Here is a 20,674-nt window from a genome sequence, read left to right on the forward strand (position 1 = left end):
ACACTTATTTGTTAAACTGTACATGTGTTTCATACACTTTGATGAATGAATGTTATATTTTACAATAAAAGGTTAGAAATGATATGTACCATTTCAATTTAGTAAGATTGCAAATCAGGAGGGAATAACATTTGTTCCTAATGCCTTGTGTTCCTCAATGAATTTAGAGTCTGTAAAGAATATTTTCTTGGATATGGCAATGAGGTTTCAACTATGAATTGCTGCCTCTCAGTCATGGTTTTGTGTATTTTGTTTAGGTAGAAACATTGACGCACAATGATCCATTTGCTCCTGGTGGAACAGTTGTTGTTGCAGCTAGTGATGCGGGTAAGGAAATAATCTATCAATTTCTTTGAACGGTAAACATCTTTTTCTTTAAGCTTTACTTATTTATTTGTTTATTTGTTTGGTCTCCAAACGTGTTTGTCCTATTTACTTATGTATGGCTTTAAAATTATTGCATAGTTCTAGCCAATTGTAATCTATCAATAATAATGACAGGTGTTTCTGTATCACTTTCTACTTTTCTTATTAGTCATTATCTCATTTATTGTTCAAAAATATGTACTCTAGCCAATGTCAGTAATAATTTTGTTTTCCTTTATAAAATAATTTTAATATATAATAATTTTGTTTTTCTTTATAAAAGCAGTGTTGCTTGGCAGTTTCAGAGTCAACATTGGCTGTGGATGTTGGCCTAAATTTAAAAGTTAGTGGCTTTCAATAGGTAATGATAATAATAGCTTTACAAATAGTAGATGGATTCTGTTAATAATACAGAGAAAAGTTAAATGTTATTCTAGCATCCAGTTTTCATGCTTTATTTTCCATTTATCTTTTAAATAACCTTTTAAGTAATAGTCTCATTATCAAGATCAGGAAACTGAGGACCAGAACATTAATTAAGTTAATCAAGATTATACAGTTTACTAGATTTGAACCAGGTGAAACTAGGATTCGAACCTAATTCTGACAGAGTCTAAAAGCTTTTTTAACTAAGTAACTCTGCTTCTTTCTCACTATTCATTTAAAAAATTAAACAAACAGACCAGTTATTATGTAGGAGAGCAGGGAATTAGAGGGAAGTGGACTCAAACAAGTAAATACTTCAATATCATGATGAAAATGGGATGCCTTATTTTTCCAGATGAAAATAAGGTGAATTATTCAGTACACAAATTTGTTGATTGTGACAAATTGAGGGCTATAGGCATAGAGAAAGATTAGTAGGAATGCCTTCACAATTTGGATGTCTTGTATTGTACAAATTATAACAAGATAAGATTTAGCAGTGTGCATTATTTATTTTCAGGTTGTAAATTAACTTCCAACTTGAGTAGAAGGAAGGAGGAATGTAAAAAGCAGATATGTAGAAAACAAGATTTAATGTAGTGCCGGGTATTGATTTAAATTTAGAATGACAGCAAATAAGATTTCTAAAAGGCTTATTGTAGTAACAGTGGTTAAATTCTATCTTTTTAAAATACATGTGCTTTTTTAGACTCTCATTATTGAACTGATGAAATATACATTGCTAGGAATATTATATGGTTAGAAAGGATAACCTAGGAAAATAAAATGAAAGGTTAATACATTTTTAAGTAACTCTCGATTGTACACCCGAAGGAATGTTACCATGAGAGTTCATTAAAAGGGCAAAAATTTAAAGGAAAGGAGATCACCGCCATTTAGGGTAAATCATGAATGATTTTAAAGCAGAAGGTGGCTTTTGTGGTATGCCTTAACAGTGTGGGCTAGAATTTTTAATAAGTTATGGAAAGAGAGTATGTAACATGAGCAAGGAATTTAGGTAGGACATATGGGGCAGTTCAAGGAAAAACAGACATTTTGATAAAGCTTATTTATAGAGGAATAGTCAGGTTAAGTCCAAAGTAGTAGATTGCAGTCTTCCTGTAGAAGATTTCTATTGCCTTATGTTGGTCTTCTCTTTCAATTCCAGTTCATTTCCTGTGACTATAATAGCCGGGAGGGGCCTAAGATTTATTGTTAATCTTAATAATAATGATACCATTTATTGCATACTTGCATAGTTCCAGCACTCCAGGTGCTAGCCATTTTTCCATACTTGGTCTCATTTAATTCTCCCACGTAAAGCCATTCCAAAAGGTTAAAGAAGTGGTCATAGATGGACCCACATTCTCGGTCCATCTGAGGTCTCTGGCTTTCCACTGACCTCTTTGGTCATTCCTTCTGTCTCCTTTGCTGATTCTTCCTCTTTTCACCAACTTCTTTATGTTGTGTTGCTCCAGGTCCTAGACTTCAGACCTCTTTTCTTTATCTGTACTACCTTGGGGATCTCATCTGGTTTCGTGGATTCACATATTATCTATGTGCTGATTTATCACGTATTATCTATATGCTGATTTATATCTCTAGCCACATCTTTTTACCTGAACTCTAGACTCATATATCCAACTACTATTGACATCGCCACTTAAATATCTGAGAGATACATCTAACACAATATGTCTAATAACACCGAACACCTAATTTTTCTTCCAAAACCTGCTTCTCTTAAAGCCTTCCCTATCTTACTTAATTCATGGTAATTTCATCTGTAACATTCCTGAGACCTAAAACTTTAGAATCATCTTTAGTTCTTCTTTCTCTTACTCTCTCCCTAGTCTGTCAGGAAATCTTACTGTCTTTACTTTCAAATTACATCCAATAAAAGCCTTACAATGGCCTATACCTTTCTAACAATATCTCTTAATCATTATTCCCTTTACTCATCCTGTTCCAGCCACACTGGCTTCTGTGCTGTTGCTCAAACACAAGCTAGTGTTCCGTAGGCCCTTGGCTCTTAACTGGTCCCTATTCCTGGGATGACCTTTCTCCAGATATCCACATGATGACCTACCTTACCCCTAACAAACCTTTGCCAAAATGTTGCGTTCTCAGTGAGGTTTATTCTGGCCACCCTGTTTAACATTTACAAGTACCAGCACTCTCCTCTTACTGTTCTCTACTCTTCCTTCTTTCATTATGGCTGATTACTTTCCAGAATACTATGTAAATTACTTTGTTTTTTATCTGTCTCCTCTTCTTCCCACTAAATTTTAAGTTCCACAGGAACTTGGATCTTTGTATTCACTGATGTATCCTTACACCATGCCCGGGCACATAATATTACTGAATGAATGGATGAATCAATTACTCTCCTCGTAGAGCATGATAAGAGCCCAGTGGATGAAAATATATGGGGGGTTTGGGCGGCGGTATTGCTTATTATATTCTGATAAGTGGGTTTTTTAATATTGTGATAAAATATACATAACATAAAATTTACCATTTTAAGTATACAGTTCAGTGGTATTGAGTATATTCACATTATTGTGCAACCATCACATCCATCTCCAGAACTTTTTTCATCTTCCAAAACTGGAACTCTGTACTCAGTAAGAATTCCCCATTACCTCCTCCTACCAAGCCCTGTCAGCTACCATTTACTTTTTGTATTTATGAATTTGACTGTTCTGGGTACCTCATATAAGTGGAGTCATATACCATGTTTCCCCGAAAATAAGACCTAGCCGGACAATCAGCTCTAATGCATCTTTTGGAGCAAAAATTAACATAAGTCCGGATATGATATGATATATGATATGATATGATATGATATGATATGATATGATATGATACCGGGTCTTATATTAATTTTTGCGCCAAAAGACTCATTAGAGCTGATCGTCCGGCTAGGCTTTATTTTCAGGGAAACACAGTAGTATTTATCTTTTTGTGACTGACTTATTTTGCTTAGCATAATGACTTCAAGGTTCATCCATATTATAGTGTACATCAGAATTTCCTTTTCAAGACTGAATAATATTTTATTGTTTGTCTACACCACATTTTTTTTATCCACACCTCCATCCATAGACACTTGGGTTGCTTCCACATTTTGGCTGTTGTAAATAATGCTGCTATTCGTGTTAGTATACAAATATCTGTTCAAGTCCCTGGTTTCAGTTCTTTTGTGTGTGTAACCACAAGTGGAATTGCTGGATCAATATGGTAATTCTATTTTTCATTTTTTGAGAAACCACCATACTGTTTTCCATAGTAGCTGTACCATTTTATATTCCCACCAGTTAATTTTCCGATATGTTGTAAGGTTAAGGGTCCAACTTCATTCTTTTTCATGTAGCTATCCAGTTTTCCCAATATCATCTGTTGAAAGGACTTGTCCTTTCCCCATTGAGTGGTTTGGCATCCTTGTAGAAAATAATTTGACTGTATATGCAAGGGTTTATTTCTGGGTGCTTTATTCTGTACAGTGGTCTACATACCACACTGTTTTGATTACTATAGCTTTGTAATAAGTTTTGAAATCAGTAAGTTGGAGACCTATAACTTTGTCATTCTTTTGCAAGATTGTTTTGGCTATTTTGGTTCCTTGAGATTCTATATGAATTTTAGAATGAATTTTCTATTTGTGCAAAAAAATGTCTTTGGAATTTTGATAGGGATTGCATTGAATCTGTAGATTGCTTTGAATAGTATTAAGATCTCAACAATACTACGTCTTCCAATCCATGAACGTGAGCTGTCTTTTCATTTATTTGTATCTTATTTACTTTCAGACTGTTTTATAGTTGTCAGTGTACAAGCCCTCCTTAGTTAATTCCTAAATATTTTATTGTTTTTGATGCTACTGTAAATGAAATTGTTTTCTCAATTTCCTTTTCAGATTGTTCATTGTTAGTATATAGAATTTTGCTGTTTGTTTTTTTTTTAATATTTTGTTGGGGAAGGGGAACAGGACTTTATTGGGGAACGGTGTGTACTTCCAGGACTTTTTTCCAAGTCGAGTTGTTGTCCTTTCAATCTTAGTTGTGGAGGGCACAGCTCAGCTCCAGGTCCAGTTGCTGTTGCTAGTTGCAGGGGGCACAGCCCACCATCCCTTGCGGGAGTTGAACCGGCAACCTTGTGGTTGAGAGGCCGCGCTTCAACCTACTGAGCCATCCAGGAGTTCAGCAGCTGCTCAGCTCAGCTCAAGGTGCTGTGTTCAATCTTAGTTGCCGGGGGCGCTGCCCACCATCCTTTGCAGGACTCGAGGAATCAAACTGGCAACCTTGTGGTTGAGAGGACTCGCTCCAACCAACTGAGCCTTTCGGGAGCTCAGCGGCAGCTCAGATCAAGGTGTCATGTTCAATCTTAGTTGCAGGGGGCGCTGCCCATCATCCCTTGCGGGACTAGAGGTCAATTGAACTGGCAGCCTTGCGGTTGAGAGCCCACTGGCCCATGTGGGAATCGAACCGGCAGCCTTCAGAGTTAGGAGCATGGAGCTCTAACCGCCTGAGCCACCAGGCCGGCCCGAATCTTGCTGGTTTTTGTATATTGATTTTATATCCTACTACTTTGCTGAATTCATTGGTACTAAACAGGTTTTTTTGAGTGTGTGGAATCTTTAGGATTTCCTACGTGTAAGGTCATGTCATCTACAAACAAAGATAATTTTTTTTTTCCTTGCCTAATTGCTCTGGCTAGGACTTGTGTGTTGAATAAAAGTGGTAAAAGTGGGCATCCTTGTTTTGAAGAGTGGGTATCCTGATTTTAGAGAAAAAGCTTTCAGTCCCTCACCACTGATTGTGATTTTTGTGTTGGCTTTTCATTTATGACCTTTATTATTTTAAAGTAGTTTCCTTCTTTTCCTAGTTTGTTCAGTGTTTTTATTGTGAAAGGATGTTGAATTTTGTCAAATGCTTTTCCTGCATCAATTGAGATACCATGTGGGTTTTTTCCATGAAAGGACTCTTTGGGGTTGAGGGAGATAATTCTATATTTCACCTTACTGGCCTCTTATTCCAACAAAAATAATAATAATAATAATAATTAGGAAAGAAGCGGGTGATTTGAAGCAACCAAAAGCAGTGACTTTGGAGATCATCAGGTACAGCAACTTTTTGGTCTCAGGACCCCTTTACACTTTTAAAAGTTAATAAGGGCCCTTGAAGAGCTTTTGTGTATATCAGTCATATCTGACAGTGTTTACCATATTCAAAATTAAAACTGAAAAATTTTTAATTTTAAGATTCATTTAAAAACAATAATAAACCTATTACATGTGAACATAAATAACTTTTTTTTAAAAGAAAACTCCAAACCAAAAAAAAAAAAATTGTGAGAAGAGCAGCATTGTTTATATTTTTTTTGTAAAGCTCTTTAAATGTCTGGCTTAACAGAAGACAGCTAGATCCTCATGTCTACTTCTGCATTCAGTCTGCAGCACCATGTTGATTTGCTTGACATCTGAAATGAAAAAAATCTGGCCCACTCAGCTATGTAGTTGGAAAAGGGAGGAGTATTTTAATAACGTTTCCAGATAATTGTGGATATTCTTCTTCGATACTATACCAGAATTCAACAAATTTTAGTTTCTTCAAAGTTAGTTGCAATGTGGGTGTAAAACTATGTCAATGAACTTTTCATACTCTGTTATGTTAAAATACATTGATCTGTCTTGCATGTTGAATGAATCTTTTACCCATATATGATTTTTGTAACATACATTGATCATTTGGAAAATACTGGTTCACTGACTTGTGCCTATCTTCCAAATGTTGACCCATTTCTTTATAAATATTTTTAAAAGCACATTTATTAACATCACCATCCATCTCAATAGAGACTTTAATAATTGGTATAATGTTCAGTTTATGAGGCAGATATAACTTCCAATATTCTAATTTTTATTTGAAAGCTTGAATTTTTATCAGCTGCAACAAGTACTGTCAGTTGTTTTCCTTAAAGTGACAGACTCACTTTGTTTATTTTGGAGGAAATGTCACCAAATATCAAAATCTTAATAACCATTGTTTATCTGTCAGTTATTTCCCATAAAAATGGTGTTCCATGAAAAAAAGCAGCTAGTTCAACTTGTTTCTCAGACCATCATGCAAATGCTTTTCTTCCAGATAACCGTCATACTTTGGTACTCACTCAGCAGGAGTGCTTATGTGTATTTCTCATTTTGTCATTCAGAATTTTTAAAAGATGTGTACTTAAGGGCGATTAATTTTTTATTAAAACTAATAATTTTTATTGATTCATCATGGACAGAAATTCTTAAGTGCAGCTGGATTTTGTTTTCCCCCTGCAAGTTTGTGATGGTGAAGAACGCAGTGGCAACCACCAGTAGTTTGGTGTTGCTGCCTTGATTCCCACCAGTAGTTTTACCCACCATTGGTTTTATAACACTGTTGCAAATATCAACACAATGAGAACGATAAATAACATCTTCATATTCTGGAAATAGCTTTGATCTAAAGGGGTCTTGGGGATCTCTGGGGTTCCTGGTCCACACTTTCAGAACTGCTGATCTCATGTTCTGAAAGATTTTCCTATTGCCCTATACTGTGTTGGTTTCTGTTCCTTGCTCCCAGGGGGAATCTGGGGCAGATGTCTTCTTTTGTTCAAAACAGGAGCAAAAGAATAACCTCAGTGTCCTGGAGAAAGAACTGAAGAGTAGAGGCTATTTTTCAGTTCTGTATTTAGCCTGGTGCTTCTGCTCCTCTCACAATACACACTTCCTTTGATGGTGGTGTCAGTTCTGTGCCTTCAGCTACATCCTGTTTCCTGGTAGCTCCCAGGTTTAGTCCTCTGGTTCTGAACTTTCTCCTGAGCCTCCAGTATCGTTGTTACCTGCTGGATATTTCCCCTTAGGTGTCAAGCTCAACAATTCTTAAAATTGTAATATCATCTTTCCCAATTGTTTTCTTCTTCAAGGTGTAGTATAAACAACAATAACAACAAAAAACAAACCCACAAATCTTGACCTCCTCCTACATTCTACTTTTTATACTAATGACACTATTGTTGGCTCTCAGCGATCATCCTAGACTTCTCTATCATTCCTCCCCTCCAATAAATTGCCAAGTCCTATTGTTTTAACCCCTAAGTGGGCTGTTCCTCCTTATGCTTAGCTTGGTTTAGGCTCTCAGCATGTTTTACGTGGACTATGATATTAAATTGCTTACAGTTTCTTTGTATGCCAAGCCATTATCTATGTGACTTCCAGAATCGTCTTTCTTAACATTTGATCATATTGTTAACCACAAAGCTAAGTCATTAGCTCTGTGCTCCAAATGTGTGTGTGTGTATAATGTTTACTATTATTTATATTATATATTACTATTTAATATATATTATTTATATTACATGTATGTATATTTGATGGTCTTGCACTTAAATGTGTCCTAGGTATATGTCTGAAAGTAAAGTTGTACACCCTATGAAATATAAAACAGTACTAAACATCTGGATATCCTATCTCTGTTAATAGTACTATTACCATCTACTCAGTTGCCCAAGCAGAGACCTGGGAGTCATCCTACATTGTGTCCTTACGCTCCTACCCCAGAGCTCTGGGACATAGCAGAGTCAATTGGACCTTACCAATTGACTTCTGGAGAAATGAATAAATGATTTGTCTCAAATCTGCTACATTGTCATCAGACTGTGAATTGAATAGAAACATAAACAGTTCAGAGAGGGGTTGTCATGATTAGGAATGGGCACTTGAGTACAACTGCCTGAGCTTATTCAGATAAAATCGTCGGTCAGTTCCTTGGGTTTTCTTAGTTTCAGTTTCCTAAACTGTAAAATAAGGTTAATAATTATACCTCATGGATTTGTTGGGCAGATTAAATGAAGTCATATATGTTAAAGTATTTATCGTGGTTCCTATCCTAGTCAATGGTAGCTGCTATTATTGTTGCTGTTATTGTAATTATTACTAGTACTACTTTTTAGTTTAATGGTTTCTAAATGCAGACTAATGTTACTTGTAATATACTCTGTTAGTTCCAAGTGAAATAGGGACAGTGGAGAGAGAGAAAGAGAATAGAAAAGAAGAGGGGAGGGGAGGGGAACCAGGTCTGTGTGCCAACTCTCTTCCTGGAAATGATTCTTTTTAGTCTAAGATTGTTTTCTTTTTAGTTTTTGAAGTCCTTTTGTTTGTGAAATGAAAGATTTTTATTTTTTAAATAGTAAGTTGTTTATTGTCAACTATTACGTTTTTTTTTAGTTCTTATGGTCAAATTGGCAAATCTGTTTTCCCCCAACTTACGTATATATTGTATGTAGGTTCTTAACGTATTTACTTAGGTAGTTTACTTGTTCATAAAATCTCAACATCTGGAAATCACCAAGACTCAGAGAGGTGGCATTACATACCCAAGGTTACAAACACAAGACATTTGCCCTTCTTACTCACACCCCTGTGTCCCTATCCTTTTTCACCAGGAAATTTAGTGTTTAACCAGCAAAAAGTTTAATCCACAGAACAGGAGAATTGTAAGCTTTCAAAATAAAACCATAAAGGTAAATTTTTGTTTTTAAAAATTAAATGACAAATTACTCCACTCCTACCTCTAAAATATAATAGCTAAGACAGAGATAGAAGCACATTAAATATTTTTAACATTTTGCCTTATGTTGGGATCTTTTTAGCATTTCCTACTGGTGGATAGACACATTGCAGACTAAGAAAGAAAACTAAAGAAAGCAAATTCAGCTCACACAGTTTCTACATATACTTTATTTTGACTTGTATGTTCTTTTTCCGCTTCATTATAAATGAGATTAGTGCTGGTGCCAGACATTTTTTTGCATGATTTGATGTAAAGATGAAGAGTTGAGGAAGGACAAGGAGGATTTTTCTGTGCCTTGCTGCTTGCTCTGTCTTACTCTCTCTTTTTCAATCCTCTTTCCCCTCCTTTGTTTCTTTCTGCTTTTCTATATCAAGCAGCAATTCCTATAGACATTCTTTTACTCTCTGGGTAGCCCTGATGGCTGAACAGGTGAAGCCTTTCAAAGTAGATCAGTTCATTCCAGCTGCAAATGTTAGTCCGCGTAGTGTTGGAACAGATAATTTCTCATGCCTGTGGAACAGTGGTTAAATAATTGCTTTTGCAAATACTGTGACCTCTGCCTGGAATAGCTTTTCTTTCTTCCACCTTCATCTGTTTTGCAAATTCCATTCCTTATTTAAAAGACCTAGTTCAAATGTAATGGCTTCTTTGATACTTTCCTGATTCTCCCAGACAGTTAGTGACTCCTACTGCAGGTTTTTCATACCTCTCTAATAGTTCTTTTAAAATTGTTTTATTATGATTTGTTTACATGTCTGTCACTAGGCTGAGCTTTCCAGGGGTAGGAACTGTAGCTTCTTATTTTGTTGGATTTGATACATGGTTAAGAAATGGTTTTGAACCATTAATTTTTCATTGGATAAGCCTTATTCACTGTTTTTGAGGACCTTACAATCTAGTAAGGGTGATATAGCAGTCATAGATAATCATATCACAAACTAGAATGCACTCCGTGCAACAAAGAAGGAAGAAATCACTTCATGCTGTGGAAATTAGACATACCTAGGTTATTCCAAGCTTTGTGGATGAGGTAGCATTTAAAATGGGTCTTCAGCAATCCCTCTCCTGGGTATCTACCCAAAAAATCTGAAAACATTTATCTGTAAAGATGTATGCACTCCAATGTTCATTGCAGCATTATGTATGGTGGCTAAGACATGGAGTTAACCAGTGTCCTTCGATAGATGATTGGATAAAGAGGATGTGGTATATATACACAATGGAATATATGCCTTTGTGTATATATATACCATTGTGTATATATACCATTATGGTATATATACACAATGGAATATCTCTGCCATAGGAAAAGATGAAATACTGCCATTTGCGACAATATGGATGGATCTTGAGAATATTATGCTAAGCAAAATAAGTCAGACAGAAAAAGTTGAGAACCATATGATTTCACTCATATGTGGGATATAAAACTGAAAGCCTCAAAGGAACAAGACAAACAAACAAAGAAACAAAAACTCATAGACACAGACAGCAGTTTAATGGTTACCAGAGTCTAAGGGGTCAGGGAGTAATAGTAGAAGAGGGTAAAGGGGGTCAACTATATGGTGATGGAGGAGAACTGACTCTGGGTGGTGAGCACACAGTGTGATATATAGATGATGTATTACAGAATTGTACACTTGAGACCTATGTAACTTTACTAACAATTGTCACCCCATTAAGTTTAATTTTTTAAAAAATGGGTCTTGAAGGATGACCCGTTGAAGGTGACTTGAAGGTGAAATGTGAAATTAATGGAGTCTAGTTTTTTTTTTTTACTTCTTGATGTCTTCATTAGAAATAGTTTACATGCATGGGAGCTATATTATTTGACATGTATTCCAAAGCCTAAACGCTTTACCTAAAGTTAGTTTACCTGTTTTTGACCTTAAAATGTTCATTAGTTGATATCAGTGTGCTCACTGTCTTTGTAGACTTAAGTCAGAAATTCAGGAACTTATATTTGGGATTTGGTATTTTTCATCAGCCTGAAATGTTACCAACCAAAAGAGGACATAAAATTTGATGTCTTTCTGTCTTATTACATTGATTTTCTTTCTTCATTTTAGCCACAGACCCCTTTGCTTCTGTTTTTGGAAATGAATCATTTGAAGGTGGATTTGCTGACTTCAGCACATTGTCAAAGGTAATCCACAGTGATTAGTAGGAAGGTAAAATATACCATGTTTCTACCAAAGCAGCAATCCTTTCAGGACTATAACCCTCTCATAGACATTGCAACTTGATTAAGATAGAAATGAAAGATAAGATTTAATTAAAGGAGGTAAGGAGGCATATTTTTATACATAAAGATATAGGTGATGGTACAGGTAATTAAAACAATTTTCTACTGACAAGTTTGCTTAACAACTTCATTTTTAAGAGTCTTCTGTCTTTTAGTTTTTAGTTCTTCCAATTGAACTACATTTTTCGCCTGTTGACTGTGTCAATGGCTGTAAAATCTGGTTATTCATTCCATCCTCTCTGCATTGGTCAATTGATTTATTTGTTCTGAGGCTGTTATGGTTAGTAATAAGATAATTAATACACGTAATCCAGCACAGTATGTCCACTACCTATTTCCCAGTGTACTTCTAGAATTGATTCATGCCAAAAGAGTAAAATTAGAGTATATGTCAAATTGTCTATGTCATTGGCTCTCAAATGGGTATTATTTCCCTTCATCCTCCCTCCCCCCAGTAGGAAACATTTGGTAATGTTCTAGAGAAATTCTTGGTTTTCACAGTTGGGGAGGGGGACTTTTCATATTTAGTTGCTAGAGATCAGGGATGCTGTTAAACACCCTACAAATCACTGTCCAGCCCCCACAACACAGAATTATTGCCAGCCCAAAATGTCAGTAATGCTACTGTAGAGAAACATTGGCCTAAATAGATCTAAAATTGTAGTGTCTGATTCATTATAGAAAAGTGAATCTTTCATTACTCCACGTATTAGAAAGGCGGGGTCTTCAGATCCACATTAAGACTTATTGTTCCATGGGATCGGTTCGCTTTAAAAAACTGACTTCAAGTTGTCTTTAATGTTTTTCAAGACGCCATTTTCTTTAGCATTAGTATTAAATCTTTCCTATATTTAAGTGCATTGGGAAGTGTGGAGTCGTTTTTTCTTTATCGTTTGGATCAGATATTCATTTGAGGGAAGATACATAGTCCCTTTAAAATGGCCTCAGGTGGTTTTGTATTGCCTGAAGCTTGACAAACCTTTGATCCAGAGTTGGCTTATTTTAGTATGATCTGTTGCTCTTATTAAGTAGTGATGTTATAATCACTACTCATATAGAACAATTGAAAAAAAATTTCTACCTTTTGGCCCTGAATGTGAAGGTTAAAATGTCAGTGCTCTCAGAATTGAAATAAATAAAGCTGCATAGTACTGCAGACCATTCCTCCCAATGCTATATGACCATGTATAGTTTGATTGGTATAATATATATAACCACATATAAATATTTCTTTTCAAACAAAGGTCAACAATGAAGATCCTTTTAGTTCAGCCACATCAAGCTCTGTCAGCAATGTGGTCATTACAAAAAATGTGCTTGAGGAAGCATCAGTCAAAAGTGAAGATGTACCCCCAGCACTGCCACCAAAGATCGGAACTCCAACAAGACCCTGCCCAGCACCACCTGGTATGAGAGTTGGTACCTTTCCTAAATCAACTGGGTGCTTTTTCTTAAAGTATGTGTACACCTTAATTATGGACTTACTAAAGGGCCTTAAACGAAACAAGTCAAAAAATGTGGCAGGAGCCTGCTGCTGTCATCTCTTCTGACCCCAATACGGAATTACAGAAATGAGCCTAAGAGGCCTACATGTGTAACTCTTGTGAACTACTTTACTGGCAAGAGCAAATTTCTTTTTAAATCATTTTAGAGAGGTAGTAACTGGAAACAGGAAAGTATCGACGAAGTCTCTTGCTTTCTAGAAGCTCATTGATTACCATTTGAACAAGTTTCCTGTACTTTCTATAAGAGAAGATTAATTTGAAGTCCCATTCTTTTCTTGCCAAATGTGAAGTCTTCCTTAAATGCTTCAGTGTGAGAATATACGGCCTTTGGGTATCCAAATTTTATCAATATAGTGATTTAAAAGAAAATATTATTTTTCTTAAAGAAAAATATTTTACCTCACTTAATAAGAGATTCCTTTATTTTATAAAAGTGATTTTCTAAAAAAAAAAAAAAATTGGTCCAGGAACAAATTCTTAATTTTTTTTGTTTAAATTTTTATTTTATTTTATTTTTAGCACGTATCAAAGGAAAGCTTTTATAAATTTTGTTTTGTTTTTAATGAAGTGGCTAAAAAGGTAATCCCCTGAGTAGCTGTAGTGGTTCTAGGCTATTACTATGTGAGAAGACCCCTCTGGTTCAGTGTTCTTTTAATCATATATCATTCCTCAGTAAATTTTCAGCCATAGTAGTTATGGATTACTACTCTTGCCTTTTCATAATAACCTCCCAATGGTATTTCTTGGCCATGTTATTTTTTCTTCTTTGACTTAAAGAAATTGCATGCATATACAATTGTTAATACTCAATTATCTGTTGAAAATCAGGTAAACAAGTGATATCTGTCTTTTAAGGAAAATTAGCCTGTGTCATATATTGCTAGGGGATAAGGTTGTTGAAATATGTTAAACAAATAAGAGTTGATTTGCTTATTTAATTTTTACACCTGTATGATGCCAATAGTGAAGTTATTTTTTAAGTCCTAAGTGAAATAATATACTAGTGCTTTAACTAAATCTAAGAATCTTCAGCAAAGTGAGTACATATCACTATAGAAAGATCAAGGAAAGAAGGATGATTTGTTAGAGCACTAGACTGGGAGCTCAAAGGTTTGGGTTCTAATTCTGGGTATACTTTGACTGGCTTTGTGATCTTGAGTGTGTAATTTCTGAGCCTCAGCTGTCTGAGCTATTAGATGGTGGCAGTAATTCTTATTTTGCCTGCCTTCACAGGATTGTTGAAAGGATCCACTGAGATAGGAAATATGCTCATCTTTTGTAAGCTGTTAAAGTGATGGGAAGAATTTGTTGTTATGATTGCTATTACCAGCTTAGTACATTTTAGGAAAAATACATATTTGAAGACACCTATTCTTATTTTTCTTCAAGAAGTAATAAGTATAAGACTTTAAAATTTGAGAACTTGTTTGAAAATGATAATGAATTAATGAGCAAAAGTGTGATGTTGTTTGGTCAAAGATTAGTTTATCAGCAACCACAGAGATTTAGGCCCTGGACTTCAAAATGTTCTTTATTCTTCAGTTTGATATATTGTAGTTGGCAAAAAGTGGGTGGGATTTGCCACAGTAATTTTTAATTTCATGTTCTCAGGTGTTGTATATAGATCCAGAGAAAAATAGGAAGAATATTAGCAGTTTTCAAAGGTCATTTGTCCTTACTGCCATCAGTGGATAACTGTATCAGGCTGAGGTTATAATAGCGGAGACCATTTCTGTCTTTATTATTTGTCATTCTCCTGTTATATCCTTTCCTCTCTGTTTTCTTGGGAACATGCTTCTTTGGAGAAGAAAAGGTTTACTCTCTGGGCAAAAATAGGATTCCTGGCCCATGCCCTTCATTTATGCTGTTTTTTTCACTTAGCTACACAGAACTGGAATGTATTTGAGAGGTTATGTGTGAAAAATTTGAGGACAGACTTGGTGTGGCCTCTTACAACCATATTAAGAATGTGTTTTGAGCATCCACCCTTATTCCCCATGTGCAGCTCTTTAATGTGCCCTATGTTCATGTACTTGTGTGTCTGTGTTTGCCATATTTGCTGGTTGAGTTAATTGTAATGATTTTGATCCAGGGAAAAGACCCATCAACAAATTGGATTCTTCCGATCCCTTTAAACTGAATGATCCATTTCAGCCTTTCCCAGGCAATGATAGCCCCAAAGAAAAAGATCCATTCACTTCTACTGCTACTGCCACTACCAAAAAAGAGGCTGACCCAAGCAATTTTGCTAACTTCAGTGCTGTAAGTACTGTGAATGGGCTGTTTGGGGGAAAATCTTTCCATTTGCAGTTTGAAGAGTTTTAAAGATTACTTTGGAATCTGCCAAATTTACATCATTCCAACTAAATTTACCAACATATTAAAAGTGATCTTTATCCTTCCCCCAACCAAAATCTGTTTGTTTCTGTTCTAATGGTTCTAAAATTATTCCATTGCACAAATGATTTTAGTAGTCTTAGTTATGGTGATATATACCAGTTGTTTTGTAAACCCTTCTCTTTGTCTTGGTATGCAATATAAATGAAACCTTACAGTTACTATTTCGCAAGTTAGTGTGGATGATGGGCCACTAGAGAGTCATTTTCTGTCTGCCCACTGGATGAATAACACCAATAATGAGCTTGTGCATTTGTAACTGTGTATGTGTGTTTATGTATAAAGCTTTGATAATTTCTGGAAACCAGTCAGCAACTATTATATGACAGGATAGGGCCAGGGATTCTTTGAATAGAAAGTAAAACTCTGGTTTTATATAGTAGCATTTTTAAAAAGTAAATGTCAATTTTATGAAATCAATCCAATTGCCAAGAGTTAAACAATCTTTAATTTTTTGGAGGGCTCTCCTTCATTAGCCTTCCATATTTACTCTTCGTTTAACCAGAGCTGATTAAAAAGGAAGACCAGTAAAAACAAAGGAAGGATGCTGTGATAATGTCATAGGCAGGGCCTATGTAAGATCACAGAAATGGGATGATCAACTACGGAGGCATCGCTCTGGAGGGACATAAAGCAGTGACATATATTCCAGTAACAATAAGGCTTTAAAAAAAATTCTTAGTATAGCTAACAAAGTTTCATTTTCCCAGATTTTTTTTTTTCAGGCAAAATGACCTTCATTATCACCGCCTATTCTATAACAAAGGAATTTTCCTCTACTTAGCACCTTACGCCCTTGAGATGATTCTGGAAATAGATCTAGTGTCTGCCTAATGTCTCCCTCAGTGTAGAATTAGATCACTCAACCAGTCCTTTATCCATACAGCCATTGCTAGTTACATACAACTGAGTCAGAATTATCTGAGCTACCCAGTTTTTGAATCTGTACTCTTAAGTTCCAGTGGTTTCTTCTGAATGTGTAGTAGCAGAGTAAGAATCAATATCTTGATTATTGGAAAATGGAGTGTCAGAATTATACTGACTTAACTTTTGTTAGATGGGATTTGAGTTGTTTTAAGGAGAAAATCCAAAATTGCTCTTCTTGGGAGATTGTAATCCTTTTAATATAAAATAATGTGGCAATTTGTGGCATTTACTATCTTAAATATTATTTCAGCAAGTCACAACCTGTTTGGAATGAATCTTGAACAATGAGGCATTTTCTTTATTTCATATTCTCAGTATAGTATAATATAAAGCAGCTCACATAAAAATGTCTTTTTTCATTATGAAAGATTTGTTAAGGGTTAAAAGTTTAAAAGGCCCTCTAATTCCCTAGGAAAAAAGCTGTCATTTTTTAAATGCCTGACAATTTCTTTCATTTTGTCCTATTATGATATTCCTCTATTATGACAGGACTTGAAACCAAGTAAATTTTTTTATTTAGCATCAACCAAGATTGCTGTTTGGGGTGGATAAAAATATTTCCCTGACCTAATTACTATTATTAAGGTTTTATTTAGACTGGGTCAAAAAGTTCTCAGTGCCTGCTAAAATCTCTATAATTAATTTTTAAAAATGATTTGGTCCACACCTTGTTTACTATACGTAGTACTCTTATTTTATATATAGCAAAATCAGCATATTTTTCTTGTTTTATGGTTCTTCTGTGCCTGAAGCGTTAGAATAAGGTAGGGAATCACCAGTGAGATTCAGCTGAAAATGATTTATCATGTGAAGATGAAGTTGAAGTAGTAGATGTTTTGCATTAGATAAAAAGGCTACTCTTTCGTTTTTAAATCTACTAGTTCACCTTAAGCATTTATACTTTTTTAAAATGATGTTTTAATGTTTAGTTTTATAGACTTTCTTTCTGTAAACTGCATTAATTTTTTAAAAACACATTTAATAACTGGTAACACTAAATGTGTTTTCAGGAAAAAAAATTTAATGAGTAACAAATATAACTATTCCCAGAGTCCTTCAGATGAAACAAGTAGTTAATGTCCTTTGTAAAATCTATTTTTCCTTTTATTTTTATTTGTTTTACTCATTAATCAGTTTATTCATTCATTCATCTGTCTTTTAAATGGCAGTATCCCTCTGAAGAAGATATGATTGAATGGGCCAAGAGGGAAAGTGAGAGAGAGGAAGAGCAGAGGCTTGCCAGACTCAGTCAGCAAGAACAAGAAGACTTAGAACTGGCTATTGCACTCAGCAAATCAGAGATTTCAGAAGCATGAAGAATTCTCCTGTCCTTTGTCAACCGTACAGTACTCTTCTGCCTGAATACTGAACCTATTTACAATGTGTATCAAAACTACCTATGAGCATGGGAATACAAAAGGTTTGAGATTCCTGTAAATGTGACAAAGGTTTTTGTTTTGGTTTTTCTAAACTCCGTTTCAGATTTGTCCCCCATCCCTCCGCCCCGCCCCACCATAAAAGCAGTAACCCAGCCAGACAACTTCACCTGGGCCCCTGGTGTGCATTTACTGTGAGCTTTTGCCTGCCTGTACTACTTTTACTTGTAAAGCTAAAGCACCCAAGCTTCTGCCTTCTGGAATATAGAGAAGTAGCTTTACCCCTGTGCTACCCTTGTTCTATAGTTACTCTGATAAAAGCCCATGGGGTTCGTAAAGTTTGCCGTATTCTCCTCTGATTTGAATGGATGAGGGAGGAGAAGGGAAAGAACATCCTATTTCTTTTGTGATAGTGCAGATTGGCTAGTTTAAAGTGCATGTTTATATTTCCATATAATCAAAATACTGTTTAATTCGTTTTCTATAGACAAGGAAAAATATTTTGCATAAATTGACTCCACTGTTGAAAAAGGGATGCTTTAGATTTAACCATTACAGACTCAATCTTTTCCTAAATAAAAATGCTAAAGCCCCTGTGTGAAATACATTTTTAAAAAATTTTTTTCTGGTCTTAAAGAATTTTGGATAAACAGATTCCTCTTCATAATTTTTAAGTGCTAGACGTGGAGAAAATTTATCACCTACAGTATACTCAAACAACATAAGGTAAGGTAAGCAAAAAATCTTAACATGGCAGCCTTCTGCCATTGCTATGGCACTGTCCTCTTCAGTTCATGGTAGGTTTATTTTTGTACTTTTGCAGAAGAAACTTTAGAAAGTAAGAACTGGAAGGTACTTTAATTTTTGTATATATACTTTTGTTTTCTTTAATGAAGGCTCAATTACTTGAAATGTAAAAATTTCCACTGAATTCAAATGAAAAAAATGACATATTAAATCATATTATTGTTCTTTGTCCATCTTTGTGGCTTAAAATAGTTTATTCTCTTCATGTTTTTTTGCCTATGAAGTTGGCAGGCTAGCAAAAAGAAAATCTTTTTTTAATTTGGACAGAAGAGACCTGCCAAATTATCAAAGCTCTTCGTGTATTAAAAGCCTGTCTCCTGTAAAACTGACCTAGCAGACAGCTGAATTTGAAATAGACTGTGAAGTAGGCTGTAAATTGTAATCTTAAATTTTTTTAATATCAGTTAATGACTTAGGTAATGTACTGAATACCTATTTACCACGATAAAGAAAAATACACCTAAAAACTAATTAAAAGTCTCTGTGATCACCAAGTCAAAGTGGTACTGATCTGTGTGAATCCAAGTAACCTACTGCCTAGCCTATGAATAAATTCCAGAATACCCAGTTCATTTCATCTTGAAATGGTGCTTTTTCTTTCTCTCCACACACATTGGACTGCTGCAAATTAAAAAAAACTTAAACCACTTTCTTGCACTGCTAACTTTTTTCTACTTTTATAAATTAAAACCTTTCAGCATAAAAGTCATACATATGAAGCAAGGGCTGAATCATAATCACAAGGCTTTAAATTTGATAAACTTATCCAATGACTAAGGATATACTGCAAAAGATGATTGAGAAGGTAGAGTTGGGAGTTGTGATAGGCAATGGTTTTGGGTTTTTTTTTCCTTCCCCTTACACTTCAGGAAAAAGGTAAGTTGACTTGAACAACCTTCTTTTGCACTGGGAAAATGAACAGATGTTTGAAATGCTTTTAAAATATTTTTTTTTAATTAAAAAACACTCTGGAAAGTATTAAATATCTGTAACTTATAAACACCAACTTTTGATGTAATAAGTGTACCCTAATCTTATGTATGTTTAACTGGATTACATAGATTCTTATCTTTTGTTAAATGTATACTCAGTGGACCAATATAATATTAAAGTATGTATATATTATATAAATATAAATATATATCTTTATCTCCATGCTCACTTGTGTAGGATGAATGTCTTAGAGTGGTTTGTGATTACATTTTATGCTGTTGACTCTGGCTCCAGAGCCTATGCTGGAAAAGAATAGCTAAGTATTCCTGAGAACCAAGTGACACTACTTCAAAGTTTTAACAATCTTCTACATACTTGTTCCGGTTTCTCTTTATAGAATTTTCTCTTTTATGTTTCGAACTTCTAAATTGTAGCTTGTAACTATGAGAACAATAAACTTTAAGTAATAATAAAACATGCTATCCATACATCCTATTTGAAATGGTTTGCACAATTCTGGGTTACATCCATGCTGTGTCCAAGCAGGGGTAACTATACAGTCAGCACAGATTAATATGTATAAAGTGCTTGAGACAGTACCTGGAGTAGAATAAATACTTAATAAACGTGAACTGTCATTTTAGTTGTCAAGTCCTGTTGTTGTGAAAGAAAGATAGGAAATGTTGATGCATAGAGACAGTGCCTCAAACATAGGTGGCTTTGTATGTATTTGTTGAGTGAGGATTTATGACACAGATTCTAGGAGGGCACTGTGACATAAAAAAATTCATAACAATCCTGGGAATGAATTCCGGGTCTGCCATTTTTAAGAAAGATGACTTTGAGAAAGATATTTAGCCTCCCTGAGCCTCATTTTCCTCATCTGATGAACATCATAATACCGAACTCACAGGATTGTTCTAAAGGATTTGACTTCGACAGCTTTTTAATAAAACAAGGGACCCAGTAATTTGAACCCATGTTCCAGGGCCAACTGTATTTTCGATCCTCAGTTGGGGATTCACGTATGTAGAGGACCACGTTATATGTGGATTATCGGTGCCCCTGCCCACTCCCACCCTCCCCACA

The 20,674-nt window shown here is 35.1% G+C and overlaps 1 protein-coding gene across 7 annotated transcripts in view; it reads left to right on the forward strand.

The window, feature by feature from the left end:
- EPS15 (epidermal growth factor receptor pathway substrate 15) overlaps window positions 1-19,779 on the forward strand; it is a 103,928-nt gene extending 84,149 nt beyond the window's left edge. For 5 of the 7 annotated variants that reach the window (XM_081057043.1, XM_081057046.1, XM_081057047.1 and 2 more), the window contains 5 exons: window positions 258-327; window positions 11,465-11,541; window positions 12,885-13,047; window positions 15,238-15,407; window positions 17,639-19,779. In XM_081057043.1, coding sequence (XP_080913169.1) covers window positions 258-327; window positions 11,465-11,541; window positions 12,885-13,047; window positions 15,238-15,407; window positions 17,639-17,785 — 627 coding nt within the window. In that variant the 3' untranslated portion in view covers window positions 17,786-19,779. The remainder of the gene's footprint in view (window positions 1-257; window positions 328-11,464; window positions 11,542-12,884; window positions 13,048-15,237; window positions 15,408-17,638) is intronic. The other 2 variants (XM_081057044.1, XM_081057045.1) reach the window with 1 other exon arrangement.
- Window positions 19,780-20,674: the final 895 nt, after the last annotated feature.

This window comes from Rhinolophus hipposideros, assembly GCF_964194185.1.
Source record: "Rhinolophus hipposideros genome assembly, chromosome: 8".
Lineage (NCBI taxonomy): Eukaryota > Metazoa > Chordata > Mammalia > Chiroptera > Rhinolophidae > Rhinolophus > Rhinolophus hipposideros.